This window comes from Dama dama, chromosome 27 (genome assembly GCF_033118175.1).
Source record: "Dama dama isolate Ldn47 chromosome 27, ASM3311817v1, whole genome shotgun sequence".
Taxonomy (NCBI): Eukaryota; Metazoa; Chordata; class Mammalia; order Artiodactyla; family Cervidae; genus Dama; species Dama dama.
In genome coordinates, this window is record NC_083707.1 from 45,720,024 (window position 1) to 45,745,353 (window position 25,330).

Below are 25,330 nucleotides of genomic sequence, written 5' to 3' on the forward strand. Positions count from 1 at the left end.
AGTGTCATGAAGATCACGTGTCTAGATATCGCCCCTCACTTATCTGGATGACTTGGAAGGATTCATACCATGCTGTGTCACCTCTTGGCCACCAGAGGGAGAGAGTGCATTGGGAAGGGACAGATTCTCTGGCTTGCTGGCTTCTGCTCTCCTAAACCTTTCCAGCGTGCCCCCTCCAGGGCCGTCTGAAACTCACTGAAATTCCACCTACAGTCAGGAAGGAAAGGCCTCTTCCTGAGCCATGGAAGCACCAGAAAGAAGAGTTGGTTGTATATGAATGATATTTGCAGACCAATGCTAAAAACCAGCCATGGTTTAAATGAGCTATTCCTGGGAATGAGGACAGGGCAGAGTTCCGCAGTTCTGCCTTGAAGTGCAGGACTAGTGGGTGGCCCCTCAAGTTCTCAAGACCTGAGACCCACAGTGATTTATAAAGTTACCCCACTCTAGCAGTTACCTGTAGCCTTCCATCCTTTCCTCTTCCTTTTCTTCCTTCCCTCTTTCTGCTTCACTGACTATTTATTGGACACCTACTATGTGCCCGGCTCTGTGCTAGGAGCTAGGAGATACAGCAGTATAAGGAAAAACACTGGGTCCCATGAGAACATGTGACAGCAGACCATCAGAGAAGGCTTGTCCAACGGGTGACAATTAAGACAAAGACTGAGGGAAGAGCAGGAGTTATCCAGGTAAAGGGCTAGGGAGAAGCCTAGGCAAATGGACCAGCATTTGCAGAGACTCTGAAGTAAAAAGCGCTAAATGGAGGCCAGTGTGGGGTCCAGAAATGAGGGCTAGGAGAAGCACAGGATAGGCTAAAGCACAGTGAAAGTCAGTGATATAGAGCTTGAGCACCATGTTAAAGATGTGGTTTTCCATCTGTAGCCATTGGAGGGATTTAAGCAGGAAACATGAGTGGACTTGAATGTTAATATGATGAATTTGACTGCTGTGGGGCATAGCCTGGAGAAGAAATCAGAGAAGAAGTGGGAGTAAGCAATTGGCAGTTATTTGAAGAAGTGGCAAGAGGAGATGGTAACTCAATAGTGATACTGGACATCAAGGTGTATTTTAGAGATAGTTTTGGATTGGAGAGTGGAGAAGGAAGTATGGAGTTTGACTCCTGAGTTATCTAAAGAAGAAACTTGGAAGGGGGAATTTTCCTGGGATGGGCCCCTTGGAGAGAGGAAGACAGGACTCAGGAAGGAACATTAGGAATTATCTCAGTGTATTAAGTCTAAGCTTCTGTGAAGTAAAGAATTAAATCTGCAAATCCAGTTCTCAAAGCTAGGCTGCAAATGTTAGATTTGGGGGCCATAGGTACATAGATGGGAGATAAAGCCATGGCAGCAGGGACCAATGAGGAAAACTTTAGATTATACTGAGATACAGCTCCGTGCAGACCCAAAACCATCCCCCAAAGAAACAATAAATTCAAATAAGACATAACTGAGCTGGAAGAGACCAAAAAAGAATGGCGGAAGCAAGAAGGAAAGAAGTATAACTTCCATGACACAGCCAGACTAAAGTGGAAACTGAAGACATTGGGCAGAGGTTGTTCCAAAATCAAGCCCTGGCATAAGCCCTGGCCCAGTGATGAAAGGAAACGGTGTCTCACGTGGAGGAAGAATCAGTGCACACAACCTCCAGTGGGTCACACAAGAGCCGCTCACTGCTCCTGGGGAGGGACAGGAAATAGAAGCTGGAAAGGGCATTGAGGGCAGAGGGGAGAGAAGGGCTCTGCAGGCCAACAGACAGCAATATAGGCTTCATGGCAACTAAGAAAATGAACCTAGAGCCCTCCTCAGCTGGAAACCCAGATCTACATGTACGTAAAGGGGAAAATGCATGTGCAACTAATTACTGCAATAAAACAGTACCATCGGCAATATGAAAGATAGAGGAAAAATATTTCAGTGACCAGAAAAAAAGAGATCTATTCCTACTGAGTGGTTAGGGAAACCTGCACGGCAGAAATGGACCTTCTTCTGGACTTGGAAGAATGGGTGGATTTTGAATGGTACATGTCATATTGGTGGAGGAATGGCTCCAGGCCCCTCTGGTAGCACAAGTGACTGGAACAGTAGGTCCCTTGTGTCAGAATAGACCTCAGGCCTCCTGGGGCCCCCATCCAGCCTCAGCTAGGTCCCTATGGCTCCATCCTGACTCACTTGTTCTTTCCTTTTCCTTTTACCAGTTGCATGACCAATGAGCAGCCAAAGCCTGAAAGAGATGTCTGATTCTCACACTCACAGCAGCCCTCTGCTGGCAGAGCCTCTTTCCAGCAGATACAAACTCTACGAGTTGGAGTTTCCCAGCCCAAGCTGTCCCCCCAACTCCCAGGATGCACACCCAGCCCTGCCTCTTCTAGAAATGCCTGAAGAAAAGGTGAGGAATGTCCTTCCCAGGATGTTTCCCAGGTGGGGGTGGGAGGAAGGGTGGAGCATGTGTGACCTAATGCCTATAACTGTCACACTGGGGGAGATTCTCCCCCACCCAATACAGCTTACATCCACAATCAATCCTTCCTGACCTTAGATGGAAAATGTAACTCTGTGTGTGACATGATTTTAAGCACAAGTAGAGAATGCATACTCTATACACATTTACAAGTCTTCCAACCTATCCCCCAAATCTTTCCCCTTATATCTGCTCCATGAATTACCCTAATGTCTCCAAAAGGAAGCCCGCTTTCAAAGCAGGCCTTTAGTATTGCTTGGACCCAGCATCATCAAGGCAGCATGGCTAGCTACCAACTCACTGGCCAAGGACCCAAGACTGTTAAGGTTCTTAATGAGATGTAATTCAGGTACCATAAAATTCACCTCTTTAAAGTATACAATACATTGGTTTTTCACATATTTACATGGTTGTGCACACATCACTATTATCTAATTCCAGAACATTTTTATCACCTTAAAAAGAAAGTCCATAGTCCTTAACAGTCAGCCCTCCTTTCATCTTCCCCACCTCCCGGCCCCTAGCAAAACCACCAATCTACTTTCTGGATTTATAGAATTGCCCATTCTGTACATTTCATATAAATGGAATCATTTATATATGCCTTTCATGATTGGTTCCTTTCATTTAGCATAATATTTTGGGTTATTTCAGTAATCATTCCTTATATGGCCAAATAATATTTCATTGTATTTGCTGTTGTTGTTCAGTCCTTAAGCCATGTCCACTCTTTGCAACCCCATGGACTGTAGCATGCCAAGTTCCTCTGTCCTTCACTAACTCCAGGAGTTTGCTCAAATTCATGAGCATTGAGTCAATGATGCTATCTAACCATTTCATTTGCTACCACCCCTTCCTCCTTTTGCCTTCAATCTTTCCCAGAATCTGGGTCTTTTCCAAAGAGTCAGTTCTTCACATCAGATGAACTGACTCATCTCAAAGTACTGGAGCTTCAGCTTCAGCATCAGTCTTTCCCATGAATATTCATGGTTTATTTCCTTTGGGATTGACTGGTTTGATCTCCTTGCAGTCCAAAGGACTCTCAAGAGTCTTCTCAAGCACCACATTTCAAAAGCATCAGTTCTTCAGCACTCAGTCTTCTCTGTGGTCCAGCTCTCACATCCTTACATGATTACAGGAAAAACCATAGCTTTGACTGTACACATCTTGGTCAGCAAAGTGATGTCTCTGCTTTTTAATATGCTGTCTAGGTTTGTCATAGCTTTCCTTCCAAGGAATAATCATCTTTTAATTTCACAGCTGCAGTCACCATCTGCAATGATTTTGGAGCCAAGAAAATGAAATTGGTCAGTTTCCACTTTTCCACCTTCTATTTACCATGAAGTGATGGGACCGGATGCCATGATCTTAGCTTTTTTAATGTCATTTAAATCCAGCTTTTTTCACTCTCCTTTGTCACTCTCATCAAGAAGTTCTTTAGTTCTTCTTCATTTTCTGCCGTTAAAGTAGTATCATCTGCAAATCTGAAGTTGTTGATAATTCTCCTGGCAATCTCGATTCCAGTTCGTGATTCATCCAGCCTAGCATTTTACTTAATATAATCTGCATATAAGGTAAATAATCAGGGTGACAGCATACAGCTGTGTCATACTCCTTTCCCAGTTTTGAACCAGTCAGTTTCCCATGTCTGATTCTAACTGTTGCTTCTTGACACACATACAGGTTTCTCAGGAGACAGGTAAGGTGGTCCCGTACTCTCGTCATTTTAAGAATTTTCTACAGTTTGTTGTGATCCACACAATCAAAGGCTGTTGTGTAGTCAACAAAGCACAAGTAAATGTTTTTCTGGAACTCCCTTGCTTTCTCCATGATCCACCGAATGTTGGTAATTTGATACCTGGTTCCTCTGCTTTTTCTAAATTCAGCTGATACATCTGGAAATTCTCAGTTCACATACTGCTGAAGCCTAGTTTGAAGGATTTTGAGCATAACCTAGCCAGCATGTGAAGTGAGCACAATTGTATAGTAGTTTGAACATTCTTTGGCATTGGAATGAAAACTGACCTTTTACAGTCCTGTGGCCACTGCTGAGTTTTCCAAATTTTCTGCCACACTGAGTGCAGCACTTTCACAGCATCATCTTTTAGCATTTAAAAAGCTCAGATGAAATTCTGTCACCTCCACTAGCCCTGTTCTTAGTAATGCTTCCTAAGACCCACTTGACTTCACACTCCAGGTTGTCTGGCTCTAGGTGAGTGACCACACCATCATGGTTATCCAGGTCATTAAGACCTTTTTTTGTATAGTTCTTCTGTGTATTCTTGCTACCTGTTCTCAGTCTCTTATGCTTCTGTCCCTACCAAATAGGTCCTTACCATTTTTGTTCTTTATGGTGCCCATCCTTCCAAGAAATATTTCCTTGATAGCTCCAATTTTCTTGATGAGAGCTCTAGTCTTTCCCATTCTATTGTTTTCCTCTATTTTTTTGCATTGTTCCTTTAAGAAGGCTTCCTTATCTCTCCTTGCTACTCTCTGGAATTCTGGACTCAGTTGGGTATATCTTGCCCTATCTCCCTTGCCTTTTGCTTCTCTTCTTTCCTCAGCTATTTGTAAAGCCTCCTCGGACAGCCATTTTGCCTTCTTGCATTTCTTTTTCTTTGGACAGTTTTAGTCACTGCCTACTGGACAATGTTATGAATTTCTGTCCGTAGTTCTTCAGGCAGTCTGTCTACCAAATCTAACCCCTTGAATCTATTTGTCACCTCCACTGATTTATATCATATCTGAATGGCCTAGTGGTTTTCCCTACTTCCTTCAATTTAAGCCTGAATTCTGCAATAAAGAGCTCATGATCTGAGTCACAGTCAACCACAGGTCTTGCTTTTGCTGACTTATATAGAGCTTCTCTGTCTTTGGCTGCAAAGGACATAATCAACCTGATTTTTATATTGACCATCTAATGATGTCCATGTGTAAAGTCATCTCTTGGATTGTTGGAAAAGGGTATTTGCTATGGCCAGCGTGTTCTCTTGACAAAGCTCTGTTAGCCTTTACCCTGCTTCATTTTGTACTCTAAGGCAAAACTTGCCTGTTTTTCTGAGTATCTCTTGATTTCCTACTTTTGCATTCCAAGCCAAGTGATGAAAAGGACATCTTTTTTTGGTGTTAGTTCTAGGAGATATTTTAAGTCTTCATAGAACCGGTCAAATTCAGCTTCTTTGGCATCAGTGGTTGGGGCATAGACTTGCATTACTGTGATGTTGAATGGTTGGAAATGGACCAAGGTCATTCTTTCATTTTTGAGGTTGCACCTATCTTGGGCTCTTTTGTTGATGATGAAGGCTACTCCATTTCTTCTAAGGGATTCTTGCCCACAGTAGTAGATATAGTGGTCATCTGAACTAAACTCACCCATTCCCATTCTTTAATTCACTGATTCCTAAGATGTCAATGTTCACTCTTGCCATCTTTTGCTTGACCATGTCCAATTTATCTTGATTCATGGACCTAACATGCTAGGTTCTTATCAAATATTGTTTTTATAGCATCAGCCTTCACTTTCACCACCAGACACATCCACAACTGAGTGTTGCTTCTACTTTGGCCCAGCCACTTCATTCTTCTGGAGTTATTAGTAATTGCCCTCCACTCCTCCCCAGTAGCCTATTGGACACCTTCCAACTTGAGGGGCTCATCTTCTGGTTCATATTTTTTGGCTTTTCATACTGTTTATGGGATTCTCGAAGCAAGAGTACCTAGAAGCGGTATTTCTGGGTCACATGGTAAATCTACATTCAACATTTTAAGAAACTGACAAATTGTTTTCCAAAAAGGCTGCATTAGTGTTTATTCTCATCAGCAATTTTACCTCCTCAACAAACTGTGTTGTCTTTTTTATTATAGCCTATGTAAATGTGAAGGGACAGCTCACTGTGATTTTGATTAGCATTTCCCTAATGGCAAATGGGGCTTCCCTGGTGGCTCAGTTGGTAAAGAATCTGCCTGCAATGCAGGAGACTGCTTGCAATGGAGGAGACATGGGTTCAATCACTGGGTCGAGAGGATCCCCTGGAGAAGAAAATGGCAAACCACTCCAGTATTCTTGCCTGGGAAATCCCATAGAGAAGCCCAGTGGGCTACTGTCCATGGGGTCGCCAAGAGTAGGACTTAGCAGCTAAGCCACCACCAATGGCAAATGATTTTGGAACATCTTTTCATGTGCTTACTGGCCACTTGTATATCTTCTTTGGAAAAATGTTTTTTCAAGTCCTTTGCTCATTTTTAAACTATGTTATTTGTCTTTTTATGGTGGAGTTGTAGTCATTCTTTTTATATTCTGGTTATTAGGCCCTTTCCTGATATATAATTTATAAATTATTTTTCCCACTCTGTAGGTTGTCCTTTCACTTTCTTGATAATGTCCTTAGAAGCACAGAGTTTTTAATTCTGATTAAGTCCAATTTATCTATTTTTTTGATTGCTTATACTTTGGTGTCATATCCAAGAAACCATTTTCTTATTCAAGGTCAAAAGATGTACTCCAATGTTTTAATCGAATGGTTTTATAGTTTTAGCACTTACATATAAGTCTTTTATTCATTTTAAGTTACTTTCTGTGTATGATTTTGAGTAGGGATCCAATTTCAATCTTTCAACTAGTGAGTATCCACTTGTCCCAGCACCATTGTTAAAAAGATAATCCTCCCTCCATTGAATTGTCTTGATATTCCTATCAACAGTCAATTGACCATAAATATATGGGTTTGTTTCTGGGCTCTAATTTCTATGGATCTGATTTATATGTTTATTCCTCAGGCAATACCATACCACCTTGAGCACTGGAGCTTTATAGTAAGTTTTGAAATCAGGAAATATGAGTTCTCCAACTTTGTTCTCCTTTTTCAAGATTGTTTTATCTAATCTGAGATCCTTGAATTTCAGGATCCTAAAATATAAATTTTAGGATCCAAACTTCAATCTCCACAAAAAGTAAATAAATAAATAAATAAAAAGGTAACTGACATTTTGATAGGGATTGTGTCAAATCTATAGACCAATTTGGGGAATATTGTATCTTAACAAAATTAAGTCATCCAGTTGCTGAGCATAAGCTATCTTTCTTTTTATTTAAGTCTTTAATTTCTTTCAGTGGTGTTTTGTAATTTTGAGTGCAGTTTTATGCCTCTTTTGTTACATTCAATCCAAAATATTTTATTCTTTTTCATGCTACATAGATAGAATTGTCTTCTTAATTTTATTTTTGGATTGTTCATTGCCAATGTATAGAAATAAAATCTGTTTTTTTGTAGATTCCTCAAGGTTTTCTGTATAAAAGGATATCTTCAAATAAAGATAGTTTAAATTCTTTCTTTCCAATTTGGTTCCCTTTTGCCTTTTTTTTTTTTCTTACCTAACTATTCTGGCTAAAATTTCTAGTACAATGTGGATTAGCAGTGACAAGAACACACATCTTTGTCTTGTTGCTGATCTTAGAGGGAAAGCATCCAGTTTCACTATTAAGTATATTAGCTCTGAGTTTTTTCATTATTAGGTTGAGAAACTTCCTTTATATTCCTAATTAGTTGGTTGCTTTTATCAGAAAAGGTTGTTGAATTTTTCAAATAGTTTTTCTGTGTCTGTTGAAGTAACCATGTGAGTGTTTTTCTTTATTAAACAATCTATTGATAGTTTTTATAGGTTGAAACAGTCTCAAATTCTTAGAGTTCTCTTTGGTCATAATCTTTTTTATATCCTACTGGATTTGTTTTGCTAGTATTTGTTAAGGATTTTTGCATCTATATTCATAAAGCATATTGATCTATATTTTCTTTCTTGTCATGTCTTTGTCTGGCTTTGATATCAGGATAATACTAGCCTCATAGATTATCTTAAGAAATGTTCTCTTCTCTTCTGCTTTTTGGAAGGTATTAGAATTAATTCCTTAAACATTTGGTGCAGTTCACAGATGAAGCCACCTGGACATGGGTTTTTCTTTGTGGGAAATTTTAATTTGGTTTGACTTGGTTTTTAACTGATTCAGTTGCTTTACCTTTTTGGGATCAATACAGGTTTTCTATTTCTTCCTGTCTCAATGTTTCTAGTTTTTATCTTTCTAAGAATTTATACAATTCATCTAGGTTATCTAATTTATTGGAATACCATTATTCATTTCTTTATAACCCACTTCTTTGTAATCCTTTTCATTTCTTTAAGGTTGGTAGTAATGTCTCCTCTTCCATTTCTGATTCTAGTACTTCAATCTTCTCTTTTTTTTCTTTGTCAAACTAGTTAAAATTAAAAGGTCAACTTTGACCTTTCCAAGGAACTGACTTTTAGTTTCATTGATTTTTATATTGTTTTTCTATTCTCTATTTCATTTATTTTCACTATAATCTACTACTTCCTTCCTTCCACTCACTTTGGGCTTAATTTGCTGTTATTTTCTAATTTCTTAAAGTGAAAGGTTAGTTTGTTGAGATAGTTCTTTTAACATAGGTATTTATGTTTATAAATTTCACTCTATGCACTGATTTAGCTTCATCCCATAAGTTTGGTGTGTTGTAGTTTTGTTTTCATTCATCTCAAAATATTTTCTAATTTCTCCTCTGATTTCCTCTTTGATCCATGGATTATTTAGGAGTGTGTTTTTTAATTTTCACATATTTTACAAATATTCTTCTATGATTTCTTTTTTCTTTTTTTTCATTTTTAGCTTTAACCCTTTCCCAGTGGATTCTTTTTTTACTATTCTTAATTTAAATTTATTTAGTTTTAATTGGAGAATAATTGCTTTACAGTACTGCATTGGTTTGTGCAACATGTCAGTATGAATCGGCCATAGGTCTGTGTATGGCCCCTCCCTCTTGCGCTTCCCTCCCACCTCCTGCCCCACCCTACCTCTCTAGGTTGTCATGGAGAACCAGATTTGAGATCCCTGGGTCATACACCAAATTTCCACTGCCTATCTCATTTTACATATGGTAACGTATATGTTTCAACATTACTCTCTCAATTTGTCCCACTCTCTCCTCTCTCTGTGTCCACAAGTCTGTTCTTTTTGTCTGTTTCTCCTTTGCTGCCCTGGAAATAGCTTCATCAGTACCATCTAATTTCACTTCACTGTGGCCAGAAAACATATTGTTTATGATTTCAATCCCTTTACTAATGTTTTTAACCATAAAAATGTTTTAATTATTTTATGGCCCAGCATGGTCTATGGGCTTCCCAAGTGTTGTTCAGTCACTCAGTCATGTCTTTGTGACCCCATGAACTGCAGCACACCAGGCTTTCCTGTCCTTCACCATCTCCCAGAGCTTGCTCAAACTCATGTCCATTGAGTCAGTGATGCCATCCAACCATATTGTCCTCTGTCATCCCCTTCTTCTCCTGCTTTTAAGCTTTCCCTGCATCAGTGTCTTTCCAATGAGTCAGCTCTTCGCATCAGGTGGCCAAAGTATTGGAGCTTCAGCTTCAGCATCAGACCCTCCTAGTGGTGCAGTGGTAAAGAACCCACCTTCCAATGCAAGCGAGGTGGATTCGATCCCTGCATTCCCTGGAAAAGGAAATGACAACCATTCTTGCCTGGGAAATCCCATGAACAGAAGAGCCTAGTGGGCTACAGTCTCTGGGGTTGCAAAGAGTCAGTCACAACTGATCACACATGCACATAGCATGAACTATATTGGAGAAGGTTCCATGTGCACTAGAAATGGTATATTCTGCTGCTGTTGGGTGACGTGTTCTACCTCTGTCTATTTGATCTAGTTTATTAGATTTGTTCAAGTCTTCTATTTCCTTGATCTTCTATTTAGATATTCTATCATTTTTTTCAAATGCAGTATGGAAGGCTTCAATTATTATTATTGAATCAACTTTTCCTCCCATCATTTCTAAAAACTGCTGCTTCATAAATTTGGGGGCTTTGTTGTTAAGCATGCAGTGTTTATAATTATTATATTTTCTTGGTAGATTGATCATTTTATTACTAAATTTTTCTTTCTTACTCTCTAGTAACAATTTTTCTCAGGAAAAGGTCTATTTTGCTGATGTTAGTATAGTCACGCCAGCTTTTGCTTTTTTTTTTTTTTGTAACTTTGCACAATATATATTTTTCCATCCTTAGAATCAATTTATATTTTTTAATATAAAATGTATCTCTTTTAGAGAAGATATAGTTGTATAACTTTTAAAATTCTGTTCTGCCAATTTCTGTCTCTGAAGTATGTAATCCATTTACATTTAATATAGCTACTGGTAAGGTAGGATTTATGCCTGCCATTTTGCTATTTGCTTTCTATACATGATATATCTTTTCTGTTTATGTATTGCTTCACTACTGCCATCTTTTATCCTAAACAGGTATTTTCTAGTGTATCATTTTAATTCCTCTGTCATTGTTATGTGTATGTTTTAGTTTTTTCTCTGAGTAGTTGTCCTGGATATTACAATTAAATGTCTTAATTTATAAAAATATAGTTTGGATTAAATTCAACTTAATTACAATATTATCCAAAGCTATATCACTATATAATTCTATCCCTATCACCTTTGGGCTGTTGCTGCTGCTGCCAAGTCGCTTCAGTCGTGTCCGACTCTATGAAACCCCATAGACGGCAGCCCACCAGGCTCCCCCATCCTTGGGATTCTTCAGGCAAGAACACTGGAGTGGATTGCCATTTCCTTCTCCAATGCATGAAAGTGAAAAGTGAAAGTGAAGTCGCTCAGTCATGTCTGACTCTCAGCGACCCCATGGACTGCAGCCCACCAGGCTCCTCCATCCACGGGATTCTCCAGGCAAGAGTACTGGAGTGGGGTGCTGTTGCCTTCTCCCCTTTATGCTGTTAGTGTTGTACAAATGACATCTTTATATATTGTATGCCCATCAACAATGGAGCTGACTGTGGCTCAGAACATGAATTTTTTATTGAAAAATACAGACTTATATTGAAGAAAGTAGGAAAAACCACTAGACCATTCAGATATGATTAAAATCAGTGGAGGTGACAAATAGATTCAAGGGATTAGATTTGGTAGACGGGGGTGCCTGAAGAACTATCGACAGAGGTTCACAACATTGTACAGGAGGCAGTGACCAAAACCATCCAAAGAAAAAGAAATGCAAGAAGGTTATCCAAGGAGGCTTTGCAAATAGGAAAGAAGAGAAGTGCAGGGCAAGGGAGATAGGGAAAGATATACCCAAACTGAACGCAGAATTCCAGAGATTAGCAAGGCATATGCCCACGCCTTTTAAAGCCCCTTTGGACATCCTAGTTTTTCCTTTTAAGCTTTTTATTAGCTTCTTGTTTTCCTCCACCTCAGTCACATTTTTTCCCAGTGTTCTCATTGCCTTAATGGAGGAGAGAATTTGAGGGGGCCTCAGTTCATCATTTCTACTGACATCCTCAGGACATTTAAGTTTTGATGCCGTGAGAAGGTTAGAGAAATCTGTAGACCATTAGAATACAATAGAAACATAATGTGAGCCACACATATAAGTTTAAATTTATATTGTTATGTTTTAAAAGTAAAAAGAAAAGTAGATAAAATTATTTTATTTTTTATAGACGTATAGCTGATTTACAATGTATTAGTTTCAGATGTACAGCAAAGTGATTCAGTTATATGTCTGTGTATGTGTGTGTGTTCTTTTTCAGATTCTTTTCTCTGATAAGTTATTGCAATATTTTGTAAAATATTGAGTATGGTTCCCTGTGCTATATAGTAGGTCCTTGTTGTTTATCTATTTTATATATAGTAGTGTGTATATGTTAACCCCAAAGTAATAATCCCTCCCTCCTCTTTCCCCTTTGTAACATGTTTGTTTTCTAAGTCTGTGGGTCTGTTTCTGTTTTGTATATAAGTTTCTTTGTACCATTATTTTAGATTCCACATGTAAGGAATATCATATGATATTTGTCTTTCTCTGACTGGCTTACTTCATTTAGTATGATAATCTCTGGGTCCGCATGTTGCTGAAAATGGCATGATTTCATTCTTTTCATGGCTGAGTAATAGTCCATTGTATAAATATACCACATTTTCTTTATCAGTTCATCTGTCCAATTGATGGACTCTTAGCTTATTTCCATAGTCTGACTATTGTAAATAGTGTTGCAATGAACATTGGGATGCATGTATCTTTTCAAATTGTGTTTTTCCCCATATGTATGCCTAGGAGTCAGAATGCTGGATCATATGGTAGCCCTGTCTTTAGTTTTTCTACCATAGTGACTGTACCAACTTACATTCCCACCAAGACTGTAGGAGGGTTCCTTTTTCTTTACACCTTCTCCAGCATTTATTGTTCATAGACTTTTTGATAATGGACATTCTGACTGGTGTGAAGTGCTACCTCATTGTAGTCTTGATTTGCATTTCTCTAATAATTAGTGATGCTGAGCATCTTTTATGTGCCTTTTAACCATCTATATGTCTTCTGTGGAAAAATGTCTTTTTATATCTTCTGCCTATTTTTTAATTGGATTGTTTGTTTTTGTGATGTTGAACTGTGGCTAATCTAAATTGGGATGTGCTCTAAAATATATTAATCTCTAAACTATACAAACAGCTCATTATGGGTGAAATTATTTGAGTAAATAATATTATTTGAATAAATAAGTTTTATTTAACTTAATACATATGAATATATCATCATTTTAATATATAATCAATAGAAGGTATCATTGAGGTCTTTTATACATTTGTTTTTCATACTAAGTTTTCAAAACCTACTTGAGCACATCTCCATTCAGATTAGCCACATTTTAAGTGCCAAGAGTCATATGTCCAACTGATTATTATATTGGAAGGCGTAGTTTTAGAGCAAGGAGTCCTGGTCCAAGGGTTCATGGATGGATGGAACTTAGAAGGAGAAAAGAATTTACCTTTATTTTCACTAACCTCCTTTCACTGAACTTTAGCATTTACTTCAATGATAAATATAAGCAATGAACAACAGCCACATCAGTAGTACCTGGGATTTTTGTCATTGCCACAGACTGGGTTCTCCTAGAACGCTAACTCCAAGATGGAGACATGGATCTGAGAAGTATACTGGGGTCTGTCCTTGGGTCGATACTTGTAAAGAACTGAAAGCAGCAGGACTGGGCCAAAGTTGAGCTGTGATGTAGTCACAGTAAAGGTCTTGGGTGATCCTACAGTGAGTTCTGGAGCTAGAATGGCCCTGGAGAGTTGTCCTGAGTTGACATCCCACATATTCACTCATCTTTACCTTGGAATTATAATCAGTATTGGTATTGGATCTACTGCCCCTATATGCACATCGGGTTTTTAAAATATTGTGATAACTGCATTTCAATATAATTGGTTTTCATTGCAATCTCATTTCATGCATTTACAAACATTCTAGAAAGAAGTCCACAGGCTTGCCAAGCTACCAAAAGGGATCCATGGACACGCAAAGTTAAGAACCCCGCTATGAGGAATGTGTAGCGGTCCTGGGATGGGCAGGCCTACATGAAGCACTCTAGACAGCATTGCACAATGGACATTTATCTCATTAACCCTATCTTTATTTAAAAAAAAAAAAATCTGACAATCTTCCCTAGCCCCAAATGCCCCTGCTCTCAAAAAGCTCTGTTATTTAATGTTTTATCATGGCTCTTCCTGAAAGGGTCTCCGGTCATCCAACGAAGAAAGCCACATTGTAAAGATTGAAAAACCCAATGAAAAGGATACACGAAGAGAAAGTGGGGCAGCCCCCCAGGGCTCTGCAGGCCAAGGGGGCATCGGTCTCTTCCAGGCAGTGGGCTACCTCACAGGCGAGATGAAGGAGTACAGGAGCTGGCTGAAAGGTAGGCGGATGTCCAGGGACGAAGCAGCCAGGCCAGGCCAGGGAGCCTACGCTCCCCCTGGCTTGGACTGGGGAAGCTGCTCCCTCACTTACCCACGGCAGGTCCCCACATTCGAGGTGTTGCGGCCCCAAGCTGGCTCCAGGGAGCATAATGTATCCTAACATCTGAATTCCCATGATTTCAGAATTCAGTGCATTTCACTGATTTTAGCTCTTTGCCAGTGCTTCACTCCTACCTGGAATAGATACAGGGCCACCATAGTAGCAACATGTAAGCCACTTTCTAACAAGCTAAATGGTCATTCCTTCCCTTATTCCACAGTCATTTTTTATGTGCCAAGAAAATATGGGCCTCACCCTCCCCAGTGTTCCAGGTTCTTTCCTTTTAACATCATTCATCTCCCAGTTTCCCTTAGCTAATGTTGCAACAAATAGCCCCCACCCTCCCTTCCCCCTCCTGCCCCCCACTTGTATAGGTTGTCCTGGAAACCAAACCAGAGAATGAGACAGAACAGATGTCAATCTTCAGTGTCAATGCATAACTCAATGCTAATTTCACAGCTGGGCTAAAATCGTTTCTTTCCCAGCTTTCTTTCCCCTCCAGACCAGTTTCTTTCCTGCTCAGATACCAGCCCTCAACTGAGCCATAGAGTTCTACACAAAAAGAGTTTCCTTCCCTCCCCACCTCTTCCTTTGGACCAATAAATTTCCTTTGGAATGTTCCTGGGGCTTCCTTGCCAACCAAGCTGATGGCTGGGACAGCATTAAATTGGTCTCAGCATGGCGCTCAGTCTGTACGGCAGAACTGCACCCACTGTGGACTGACTGCCAGGCCGCTCCGAGGCTCAGGCTGGGCGCCAGGAGGGATGAGAGGAAATGTCCCCACTAGTGCGCCCCTGTCTGCTTTGCTTACCACGCCAACCAGCGGTCCGGCGGGGAAGCACAGGCTCAACCCTGCTGATGACTCTGCCTATCTCTTTCAGATAAACCCCTGGCCTTCCAGTTCACAGACTGGGTTCTGAGGGGGGCCGCTCAGGTGATGTTTGCCAACAACCCTCTCAGCGGGCTCATCATCTTCATAGGGCTCCTGATCCAGAACCCCTGGTGGATGATTACGGGAGGTCTGGGGACCGTGGTGTCAACTTTAACTGCCCTCATCTTGAGCCAGGACAGGTGAGTTCCTCTGTATGCGGGTCTTGGGTTCTCAGAGTAGAGAGGTGGAGAAGTAATTACTTGAGTGACCAGCCAACTGTATCCTAGTATCAGCCAACCAGTTTCCTGAGAATCACCTTTGAACATGTCACTGGAGTTCTTCACACAGTGTGCTCACAGCAAGTGACAGCGCCAGGCTCCATTTGACTGTAGAACCTTCTGGAAACATTCCCTCAAAGGCGGGTGCAGCTGTTCTTCCTTCATGGAGCCTACAACACAGTTGAGGGAGATACAACTAACAGACAAGAAATGTCTCTGAATAATACTAGGCAGTATACATACTGGAGAGTTCAGAGCAGGCAGACATCTCTACGTGCTGGGAAGGTTAGAGAGGGCAGCCTTGAACTCGTAGCGCTGAGGTGGGAGAGTGGAAGGCCAGCGGGCAAGGAGGTAGAGCCGGGGTGGTTTGGAGAAGGGAACAAACAGGAGCCGGGAAGCACAGTGGCAGGCTGGGGGAGCGGCCAGCTCTGCACCATGGGCCACAAATTCCAGTAACAATACGTAGCATTTTATTGAACTGACCTTTGCCACAAGTTATGGTTCCCAAACTTTCCTGATGGCCAGAATCACCTGGAGTGATTGTTAAGAAATGTAATTTCTCACCTCCCACCATTCTCCCTCCTTCCCAGAGATGTTCCCTTTCAGTGGATCTGGATGTGAGGATAGTGTTTTAAATAAGATTCTCCTGGGGGCTTCTGATGACCAGAGAGGTTTAGGAATGCCCATGTCCTCAATTTTTTTTTAATTTGGGGTCACAAATCCACTCACATATCATGAATGGTCAGCAGCATTTAAAAAAAATTTTTTTTAATTAAAATAACAGAATAAAATAAAACAGATTAGAGTGATCCATATGTAGTAAAGGTAAAGTATTATTTTGTGAAATTTTTGTTTCAGTCATGTTATGTGTGTGTGAGAGAGAGAGAGAGAGAAACTGGATCATACTACAAAATACATTCCTTCCTTACTGTGGAGTACTGTCCAAGATTGAAAAACACCTTCTTGCCTTGTTACCTGTGGTTCTTCCTGCCACTTCACAAAGCAGACAGTGAATCACCTGGAGAAAAAAGCATTCACATTTTGCAAGTGAGAGAAAGGAGGCTGGGAGTTGCTCACAGATGGTGCCATGGCCAATGGGTGGCAGGGCTCAGATTTCGACACGTGGCTACTCTCCCTGGCACATGGACAGAGTGGACAGCAGAGCCAGAGGCCCCTGGTGACCCCAGAGCCTGGGGAATGATCCAAGTTGCTTGTGTTGTAAGCAGTGCCACACTCCTCCAGCCACCCGACATTCCAGCTCCACCAAGGCACACGCCAGCTCTAGCTGGGAGGCCATTCCAGGTCAGATGGATGAGAGGCTGAATTCTTTGGGGTGTAGTTCTGGTGAGTGACAGGAGAAATGCACTTCAGCGGATCTGTGTCTCGGCTTCTAGCACTGGATTCCCTATTCTTTGCTGCCACTTACCTAAAGCCTCACAACAGCTGACACATAACTGGCCTCTCACAAATCAGCTCTTGTCTTTCTGCTCCATCATTGTTTGCCAAAAATCCCCTGAGGTGAATTCCATCTAGCCAACCTACTGGTCATCTTCAAGAAGCCCGGGTCCCTTCCTGCTCTGACAGTTTGACTCTCCCCCTTCCCTGCTGGCCATAATCCACTGGAAAACTTGCCAAGTCATTCAAAGAGTTGCTCCATGGATTTTTTTGCTCCCAGCTTTACAAGGGAAACACACACCTTTTCTGCCTAATCTTCCCAAATATCCTGATTAAGAATCTAAGACAAGAGCGCATGAGGTAAAAACCCAATCCCTCAGCCAGATTCCAAAGCCTTCTCTGACAGGCCTCACCCAACCTACCACACAGCATCACACTCTTCCCAACTGAGAGCGTTTGCTTCTGCCTATCTAATCTTGTTGTTGCTGTACAGTCACTAAAGTCATTTCTGACTCTTTGTGACCCCACGGACTGCAGCACACCAGGTACTTCTGTCCTTCACTGTCTCCCAGAGTTTGCTCAAATTCATGTCCACTGAGTTGGTGATGCTATCTAAACATCTCATCCTCTGTCACCCCCTTCTCCTTTTGCCCTCAGTCTTTCCCAGCATCAGGGTCTTTTCCAATGAGTCAGTTCTTCGAATCAGATGGACAAAGCATTGACTCTTCAGATTCAACACAAGTCCTTCCAATGAATATTCAGGGTTGATTTCCTTTAGGATTGACTGATTTGATCTCCTCGCAGTCCAAGGATCTCTCAAGAGTCTTCTCCAGCACCACAATTTGAAAGCATCAATTCTTTGGTGCTTTGTCTTCTTTATGGTCCAACTCTCACATCTGTACATGACTACTGGAAAAACCACAGTTTTGACTATATGGACCTTTGTTGCAAGCTGATTTCTCTGCTCTTTAATATGCTGCCTAGGTTTGTCATATCTTTCCTTCTAGCAAGCAAGCTTCTTTTCATTTCATGGCTGCAATCATGAAAGTGATTGGAAAGGGCAGTCCACAGTGATTTTGGAGCCCAAGAAAATAAAATCTTACACTGCTTCTACTTTTTCCCCTTCTATTTGCCACAAAGGGATGGAACCAGATGCCATGATCTTAGTTTTTTGAATGCTGAGTTTCAAGTCAGCCTTTTCACTCTCCTCTTTCACCCTCATCAAGAGGCTCTTTAGTTCCTCTTCACTTTCTGCCATTCGAGTAGTATCATCTGTGTATCTGAGGTTGTTGATATTTCTACCAGCAATCTTTATTCCAACTTGTAATTCATCCAGCCCAGCATTTCACATGATGTACTTTGCATATAAGTTAAATAAGCAAGGTGACAATATACAGACTTGTCATTCTCCTTTCCCAATTTTGAACCAGTCAGTTTTCCATATCCAGTTCTGTTTCTTCTTGACCCTCATACAGGTTTCTCAGGAGACAAGTAAGGTGGTCTAGTACTCCCATCTCTTTAAGAATTCTTTGTATTTTGTTGTGATCCACAGTCAAAGTCTTTAGTATAATCAATGAAGCAGAAGTAGATGTTTTTCTGGAATTCCCTTGCTTTCTTCATGATCCACCAAATGTTGGCAATTTGATCTCCGATTCCTCTGCCTTTCTAAATCCAGCTTGTACATCTGGAAGTTCTCAGTCAACATACTGCTGAAGCCCAGCTTAGAGGATTTTGAGCATAACCATCATGTAAAATGAGCACAATAGTACAGTAATGTGAACATTCTTTGGTATTGCCCTTCTTGGGGTTTGGAATGAAAACTGACCTCTTCCAATCCCGTGGCCTCAGCTGAGTTGTCCAAATTTGCTGGCGTATTTCGTGCAGCACTTTAGTAGCATCATCATCTAGTATTTTAAATAGCTCAGCTAGAATTCCATCACTTCCAGGAGCTTTGTTCTTAGTAATGCTTCCTAAGGCCCACTTGACTTCACACTCCAGAATGTTTGGCTCTAGGTGATAACCATCATGGTTATCCTGATCATTAAGACCTTTCTTCTGTAGTTCTTCTGCATATTCTTGCCACCTGTTGTTAATCTCTTCTACTTCTGTTAGGTCCTTACCCTTTCTGTCCTTTGTGGTGCCGTTCCTGATATGAAATATTTCCTTGATATCTCCGATTCTCTTGAAGAAATCCCCAGTCTTTCCCATTCTATTGTTTTCCTCTATTTCTTTGCATTGTTCATTTATTTAAGAAGCCCTTCTTATCTCTCCTTGCTGTTCTCTGGAACTCTGCATTCAGTTCGGTATATCTTTCCCTATCTCCCTTGTCGTTTGCTTCTCTTCTTTTCTCAGCTATTTGTAAAGCCTCCTCAGACAACCACTTTGCCTTCTTGCATTTCTTTTTCTTAGGGATGGTTTTGGTCACTGCCTCCTAAATAATATTACAAACCTCTGTTCATAGTTCTTCAGGCACTCTGTCTACCAAATCTAACCCCTAGAATCTATTTCATCACCTCCACTGTAAAATCTAATTCTACCTCCTGCAAATCCCTCCTCCTCCAGGGAGCCACCCCTGACTATCCCAGTGCTCTCTGAACCCTCCTTTCTCTTTGAACAATCACAGAATATACCCCCATACCATATGGGATGTTTCTCTGCTTTCTAAGTCTGGTCTCACTGGCTATGTTGAGAACAAGAATTCCATCTCAGATGTTCCATATTCTACCACAGTGTCTAGCAAAGACTCCAACTTCGTTTCTGGAAGGTCAGTGACAGATTCTACATCATAGGCTCAAAGCTCTAAGCACCCTACGTGACTTCCATACACACATCATTCCGAGAAGCCCCAGCTTCACCACGGTCCCCAGAAAACCATTGATGTAGCTGCATATCCTAGTCATGACCTTCACCGCTCCCCTCCATCATGCCTACCGACCTATCCCCACTCCCCACTACACCCCTTCTCCCTGCCCACCACTCCTTCTTCCCCTCATGCCCACTCCTCAATCCGTACTTCTCCTACCCCAACCCCACTAGTCCAAGAAGCCGCTTTACCATGGCAGCCTCAAGTTCAGCAGCACTAATGCCACAGTGTCCTGGAAGAACGTGGTTCTAATGAAGGCCTTTGGGGGCACTGAGATTGAACCTAATTTTATATTTTTGATGGTCAGGGCAGGGATGTAAGGTGATGGGTTTCCTTTTGACAATCAAACCAGAAGCCACAAAAGCTTTGCTACAGAAGGGTCCAGGGAAGGGGACTTGCCATGGGGAAGGACAACTGTGGAGGCAGCCCTTAGATGCCCCCCCTAATTTTATCTCCCCTGAGCCCCTTCCTTTGATTCCTGCTGCTCCTATACACCCTCCTGCCAATCTGGGTCAATGGTCTCTGCTCAGTTTTCCCAAATCAGCTGCTATTAAAACTAAAATAATACTAAATTCTCACATGGAACAGAAATGAAAAAATATGGAGAAAATGCAAACACCCTTAAAGATAAAGAGTTTTTCCCCAAAACATAGGTTTCTTGGGTAGTTATTCTAGTCCTGAGGAGACTCTGAACTCCAATGGTCTTTCCTCCCACCCTGTTATTTCTCAACCCCCTGCCCGCTCCCAGGAGCAGCTAAAGACCCAGCTGTCCCGAATCCCGTATAAGTGTCCCCACACAAGGGCCCCATGTTCAGCTTCTCTTGTTAGACACTGTCTAGATATGCTTTCCCACCCTCTCCCCTGCCTCCCACTCCCCTAATCTAGCTGAGCTGATCTCCTGCTCACTCCAGAACTGGAGGTCCCCTGTTCTAGACCCAAGCCATGGCCTCTGACAGGCAGGAGCCTCCTCTGGTCAGAGCACCCTCCCTCCATCACAGGACATGATGCTTCCAGATGCCTCTGCCTATAAAACAGTCAGTACCTGGTAGGCTTTAACATGCACTCACATCCACTCAACAACTCTCCTTGTAGAGACACTACTGACTGCTGCTGACACTCACATCAGATGAGTGTTGCCCCATGAAGCTTTCAGTGGAGGGCAGGGGAGACCACAGCACACAAATCTCATTCTCTGTGGGGGGTTTGCAATGCGATTTGCCCAGTCTCATCCCTTGCCCAGCAGAGCAATGGGAAGGGTCAAGGGCAGAGTTCACTCGGATCAGGGAGAGTTTGGGTGCACACAGCCACCTCTGATGAGGCAGAAGGAGGCAGAGCTTGGATTCTATGGGGTCTCTGGGTCCCCCTACCGTGCCGAGTATGGGGAGGAGCGTGGACATCACAGTTAACACCCCTCGTCAAGTCTGGGGACAACCTCAGACGGGAGAAAGCACTCAATGTCAGAAAATCACAGTGTCACACAGCACAGTCAGAACACACGCTCTCCTCCCTGCCTCCCTCCTTCCTCTTCCTGCCCTCTTTCACACACGCATGCGTGCATGTGCACACACACACACACACACACACATATACACCTTCCTGGTATCAGGTTTCTATTAGATTTCCCTCTGTATCAAGGAGCGTAGACTCCCCTGACTTGCAAAGGAGAGTTTAGACACAAAGTGCATCATTTAATTCTAGATCAGCGAGAGTAATCACGGGTGTGTGTGTGTGTGTGTGTGTGTGTGTGTGCGCGCGCACGCGTGTGTGATCTAGAAAGATACCGGCAGCAATGTGACCACCCAATATTCATCAAGTGAGCTGATTTTTTTCTGTGAGCACCAGGAATGGGCCCAGTGAGTGCCACTAAACTTACATAGTAACTGTGTCTTCACCCCCAGGGCCGCCATCGCCTCGGGTCTGCACGGGTACAACGGGATGCTGGTGGGAACGCTGATAGCTGTGTTCTCTGAGAAGTTAGACTACTACTGGTGGCTTCTGCTTCCTGTGACCCTCACGGCTATGTCCTGGTGAGACACCTCCTTCCTTCTGCTTACACACCTACAGGGACCCAGGGCGTTGTGTCTGACACTGGCAGGGGACCCAGTGTCTTCAAAGGCTGGCTTGTCTCCCAAAAGTCCATGAGTTCAGTTGTACCACGAGGGGGTCATTTTGAGTTGGGAATAATAGGGACCTTTCAAAGGCCAGATGCCACATTTTTTTCATATTGGCCATTTCTTTATTATTTATGGCTCTGCTGGGTCTTTGTTGCACATGGGTTTCTACAGATATGGCAAGTAGGGACCACTCTTCATCACCATATGTGGGCTTCCATTGTGGTAGCTTTTCTGGTCGTAGAAAGTAGGCTCCAGAGCGTGTGAGCCTCAGCAGTTGTAGCACAGGCTCAGTTATCCCACAGCACGTGGAATCTTCCCAGACCCGGGATTGAACCCTGTCCCCTGCATTGGCAGGTGAATTCTTAACCACTGGACCACCAGGGAAGTCCACCACATAGGTTTTACTGTGCTGATAACTCCTCTTTATGATAGGCTTACTAATGAGGGCTAACACTTACCGAGTATTTTCTAAGTGCCTGGCACAGTGCTAGGCAAGGGAGGACTATTACTGTCCCCAGTTTACAGAAGGGAAGGAAAGGCATGCAGAGGCAGCGTAACCTACCCCAGATGATAAACCCAGAGTCCGCACTATTCAACTCCAGGCTGCATGAGAATCATCTATCCAGTGGCCTAACCAAGACCCAAAAACTGAAATTTGCCTCTAACAGAATCAGAGAGCTTGCTTGGAACAAAATGTCTCTGTTTAAAGCGTAGAATCTTTGAACAAGAAGCATCGGTTGAGGTCTTGCTGTGCGATCGCCTCATTCTTCAAAATAAAGTCAAGATGAAGGGTGTTAGGAACAAATAGGCCTTTTACACACGTGATGCCCAGTTCACTTGAACCTGCTGTGGGTCTGTAGCGTCACACCCACTGCCGCTGGTCACACCCACACCCACACCCTCGCAGTGACTGAAAGCCTCAGGGGAGCCCGTGTGCCCTAGTCCCTGAGCCCTACAACTCTCCGACATGCTGTCTGATTTTTAACACCTTTCTCTGGTTTCAAAGTCGGGAGTTACTAAAACCAGTTCGTTTAATTTAGTTTAAGTGCTGTTCCGGTACTTTTTAGTAGTGTTTGCAAATAAATTACGACATTAAGCATTCTGGGCAATTTACATTTCTTCTTAGGATTTCCTACTTAATGTATCAAGACAAAATGCTAAGGCAGCCATTTCTGTGGTGATTTCCTTAATGCCCCCCACATGCCATGTCACAGAAGGAGGAGGACCTCCTGTCTTCATTTGCATCCATTTGGTCTATAACTACAAAAGCCCTTAAGCCACGGGGCACTGGGTGCAAGTGTGTCTACAGTGACCTCACCCTCACTTCCCAATTTAACATGAAAAAAAAAAAAAAAAAATATTTGAGCACCTGCTGCAGCCGATCTCTCTGTTACTACCCTGGCACTTCACTAATCCATTCACGCAGCCCTAGAACCCAGTCCACAGGGCAGGGGCTAGTATTGCCAGAGTTACTGGACAAACTACAATTTGCTGAGGGCCTTCATTGTCCGGGGACTATTCTAGATGGTGGGGGCAGCTGTGAGCAAGAGGAGGTCTCCATCCTCTCGGAGCTTACATTCTTCTTGGCAAAGAAAGAAATAAATTCATAAATTGTTCATTAAAAAGATCCTTTCAAGATGTGATAAGTGCTTTAAGGAAAGCAAAACGGGGCAAATGGGAAAGAGTGGTCCAGACTTGCATGATCAGGGAAGGCCACTTTGCAGAGGGAATATTTAAACAGTCACCTAAACGACAAGAGTGTACCTACCATTTGAAATCACAGGCAGAACCAGCAGCATGTGAAAAAATTCCAGCTAAAGAAGCATGATGTGTTCAAGAAGCAAGACCAGTGGGACTGAAGCCCAGTGAATGAAGCAGGGGTGGCAGGAGAGGGAAGAAGTAATGAGGGCCATACCCCATGCACCACGTGACTCCAGGGAGCCTTTTTATTAATTGAAATGTTGTTGCTGGACAATGTTATATAAGTTACAGGTGTGCAATATAGTGATTCACAATTTTTAAAGATTATATTCCATTTATAAATATTATAAGATATTGGTTATATTCCCTGTGTTGCAAATATATCCTTGTAGCTTACTTTGTACCTAATAGTTTGTACCTCTCTAGTAAGGCTTTCGATTTTTACTACAGCTGTGGTGAGAAGCAGTTAAAGGGCTTTAAGCAGAGTGAAAGGATGTGGATAAATTTAAACAAATCTCTCTCCTTGCAGTGTAGAGAGTGGATTTTAGCTGGAACAGCCATGGAAGCTGGAAGCGTAGTTAGAAGTCTACTGCAATAGCCCACCGAGGACAGAAATGCTTTGACTAGAGCCATGTCCATGAAGGTGATGAGAAGTGGCTAGGCTTGGGGTATATTTTAAGGAAGGTGAAGGCAACAGGACATTCTGGGAGGCTATGGAGTGTGATGAGGTAGGGAGGAAAGAAGACTCAATATGCTCCTATAATCTGCATGAGAACTTGGGCTGATGGAAAAGGCAGGAAAAAAAAATTGGTGGTGGGGGACAGGACACAAATCAAGAGTTCCGTTTGGACACATTAAACTTCAGCCTTCTGAGTAGAGATGCTGAAAAAGAAATTGGGTGTGCAAATCTGGAACTTAGTGATCTGGTCAAGATTAGAAAATAGTAGCATATAGAAGATACTTCACCCTGGAGACTAAAGACAGTCACACAGAAAGAGAGGATTCAAACAGAGAAGACTCAAGACAGAGCTGTAGGATCCTCCAACCTTTAGATGTCTGGCAGAAGAGAGGAAGGACCACCAAAGGGGACTTGAGGAGCTCCTGCAGGAGCAACTAAGTGCAGTGTCGTGGTAGCCCTGACAGAAGGGTCTCATTCCCTGATGCAAGGGTTGAGGATCCAACTGTCAAATGAAAGGGGCAGAGATTGACCATGGATTCAGCAAAAGAGATGGCATCTGTGAGCTGGACAAGAGCCATTTCCATGGCATGGGGAGAACATATACCTGATAGGAGTGGGTTCAATAAAGAACAGGAAGAGAAAGACTGGGGACAGCAAAGACAGACTAGTCCTGAGTATTGCTGTCCAGGAGGCAGAGAAATGGGGCAACAGCTGGAGCAGAAATCAGGTTAAAGGGGGAAGACCTTTATGTTACAAGGTGCTAGAGCACTTTGGCCTTCCCAGGTGGCTCAGTGGTAAAGAATTCAGCTACAGTGCAGGAGCCACAGGAGACCTGGGTTGGATCCCTGGGGAAGGAAGACCTCCCTGGAGTAGGAAGTGGCAAGCCACGCCAGTATTCTTGCCTGGAAAATCCCATGGACAGAGGAGCCTGGGGCAGGCTACAGTCCATGGGGTCGCAAAGAGTTGGACACGACCGAGCAACTGAGCATACATGCACTGGAGCACATTATGTATTTATGGGGGTGACCTGAAGAAAAAGGAGAGGTTGAAGCTGCAAAAGAGAAAGGACAGAATTGCAGGAACCAAGACTTTGAGAC

At 42.4% G+C, this 25,330-nt stretch overlaps 1 protein-coding gene across 1 annotated transcript in view; it reads left to right on the forward strand.

The window, feature by feature from the left end:
• The first annotated feature begins 2,205 nt into the window (after positions 1-2,205).
• SLC14A2 (solute carrier family 14 member 2) overlaps positions 2,206-25,330 on the forward strand; it is a 65,563-nt gene continuing 42,438 nt past the window's right edge. The window contains exons 1-4 of the mRNA XM_061130712.1: positions 2,206-2,385; positions 14,051-14,231; positions 15,214-15,403; positions 21,638-21,766. Coding sequence (XP_060986695.1) covers positions 2,206-2,385; positions 14,051-14,231; positions 15,214-15,403; positions 21,638-21,766 — 680 coding nt within the window. The remainder of the gene's footprint in view (positions 2,386-14,050; positions 14,232-15,213; positions 15,404-21,637; positions 21,767-25,330) is intronic.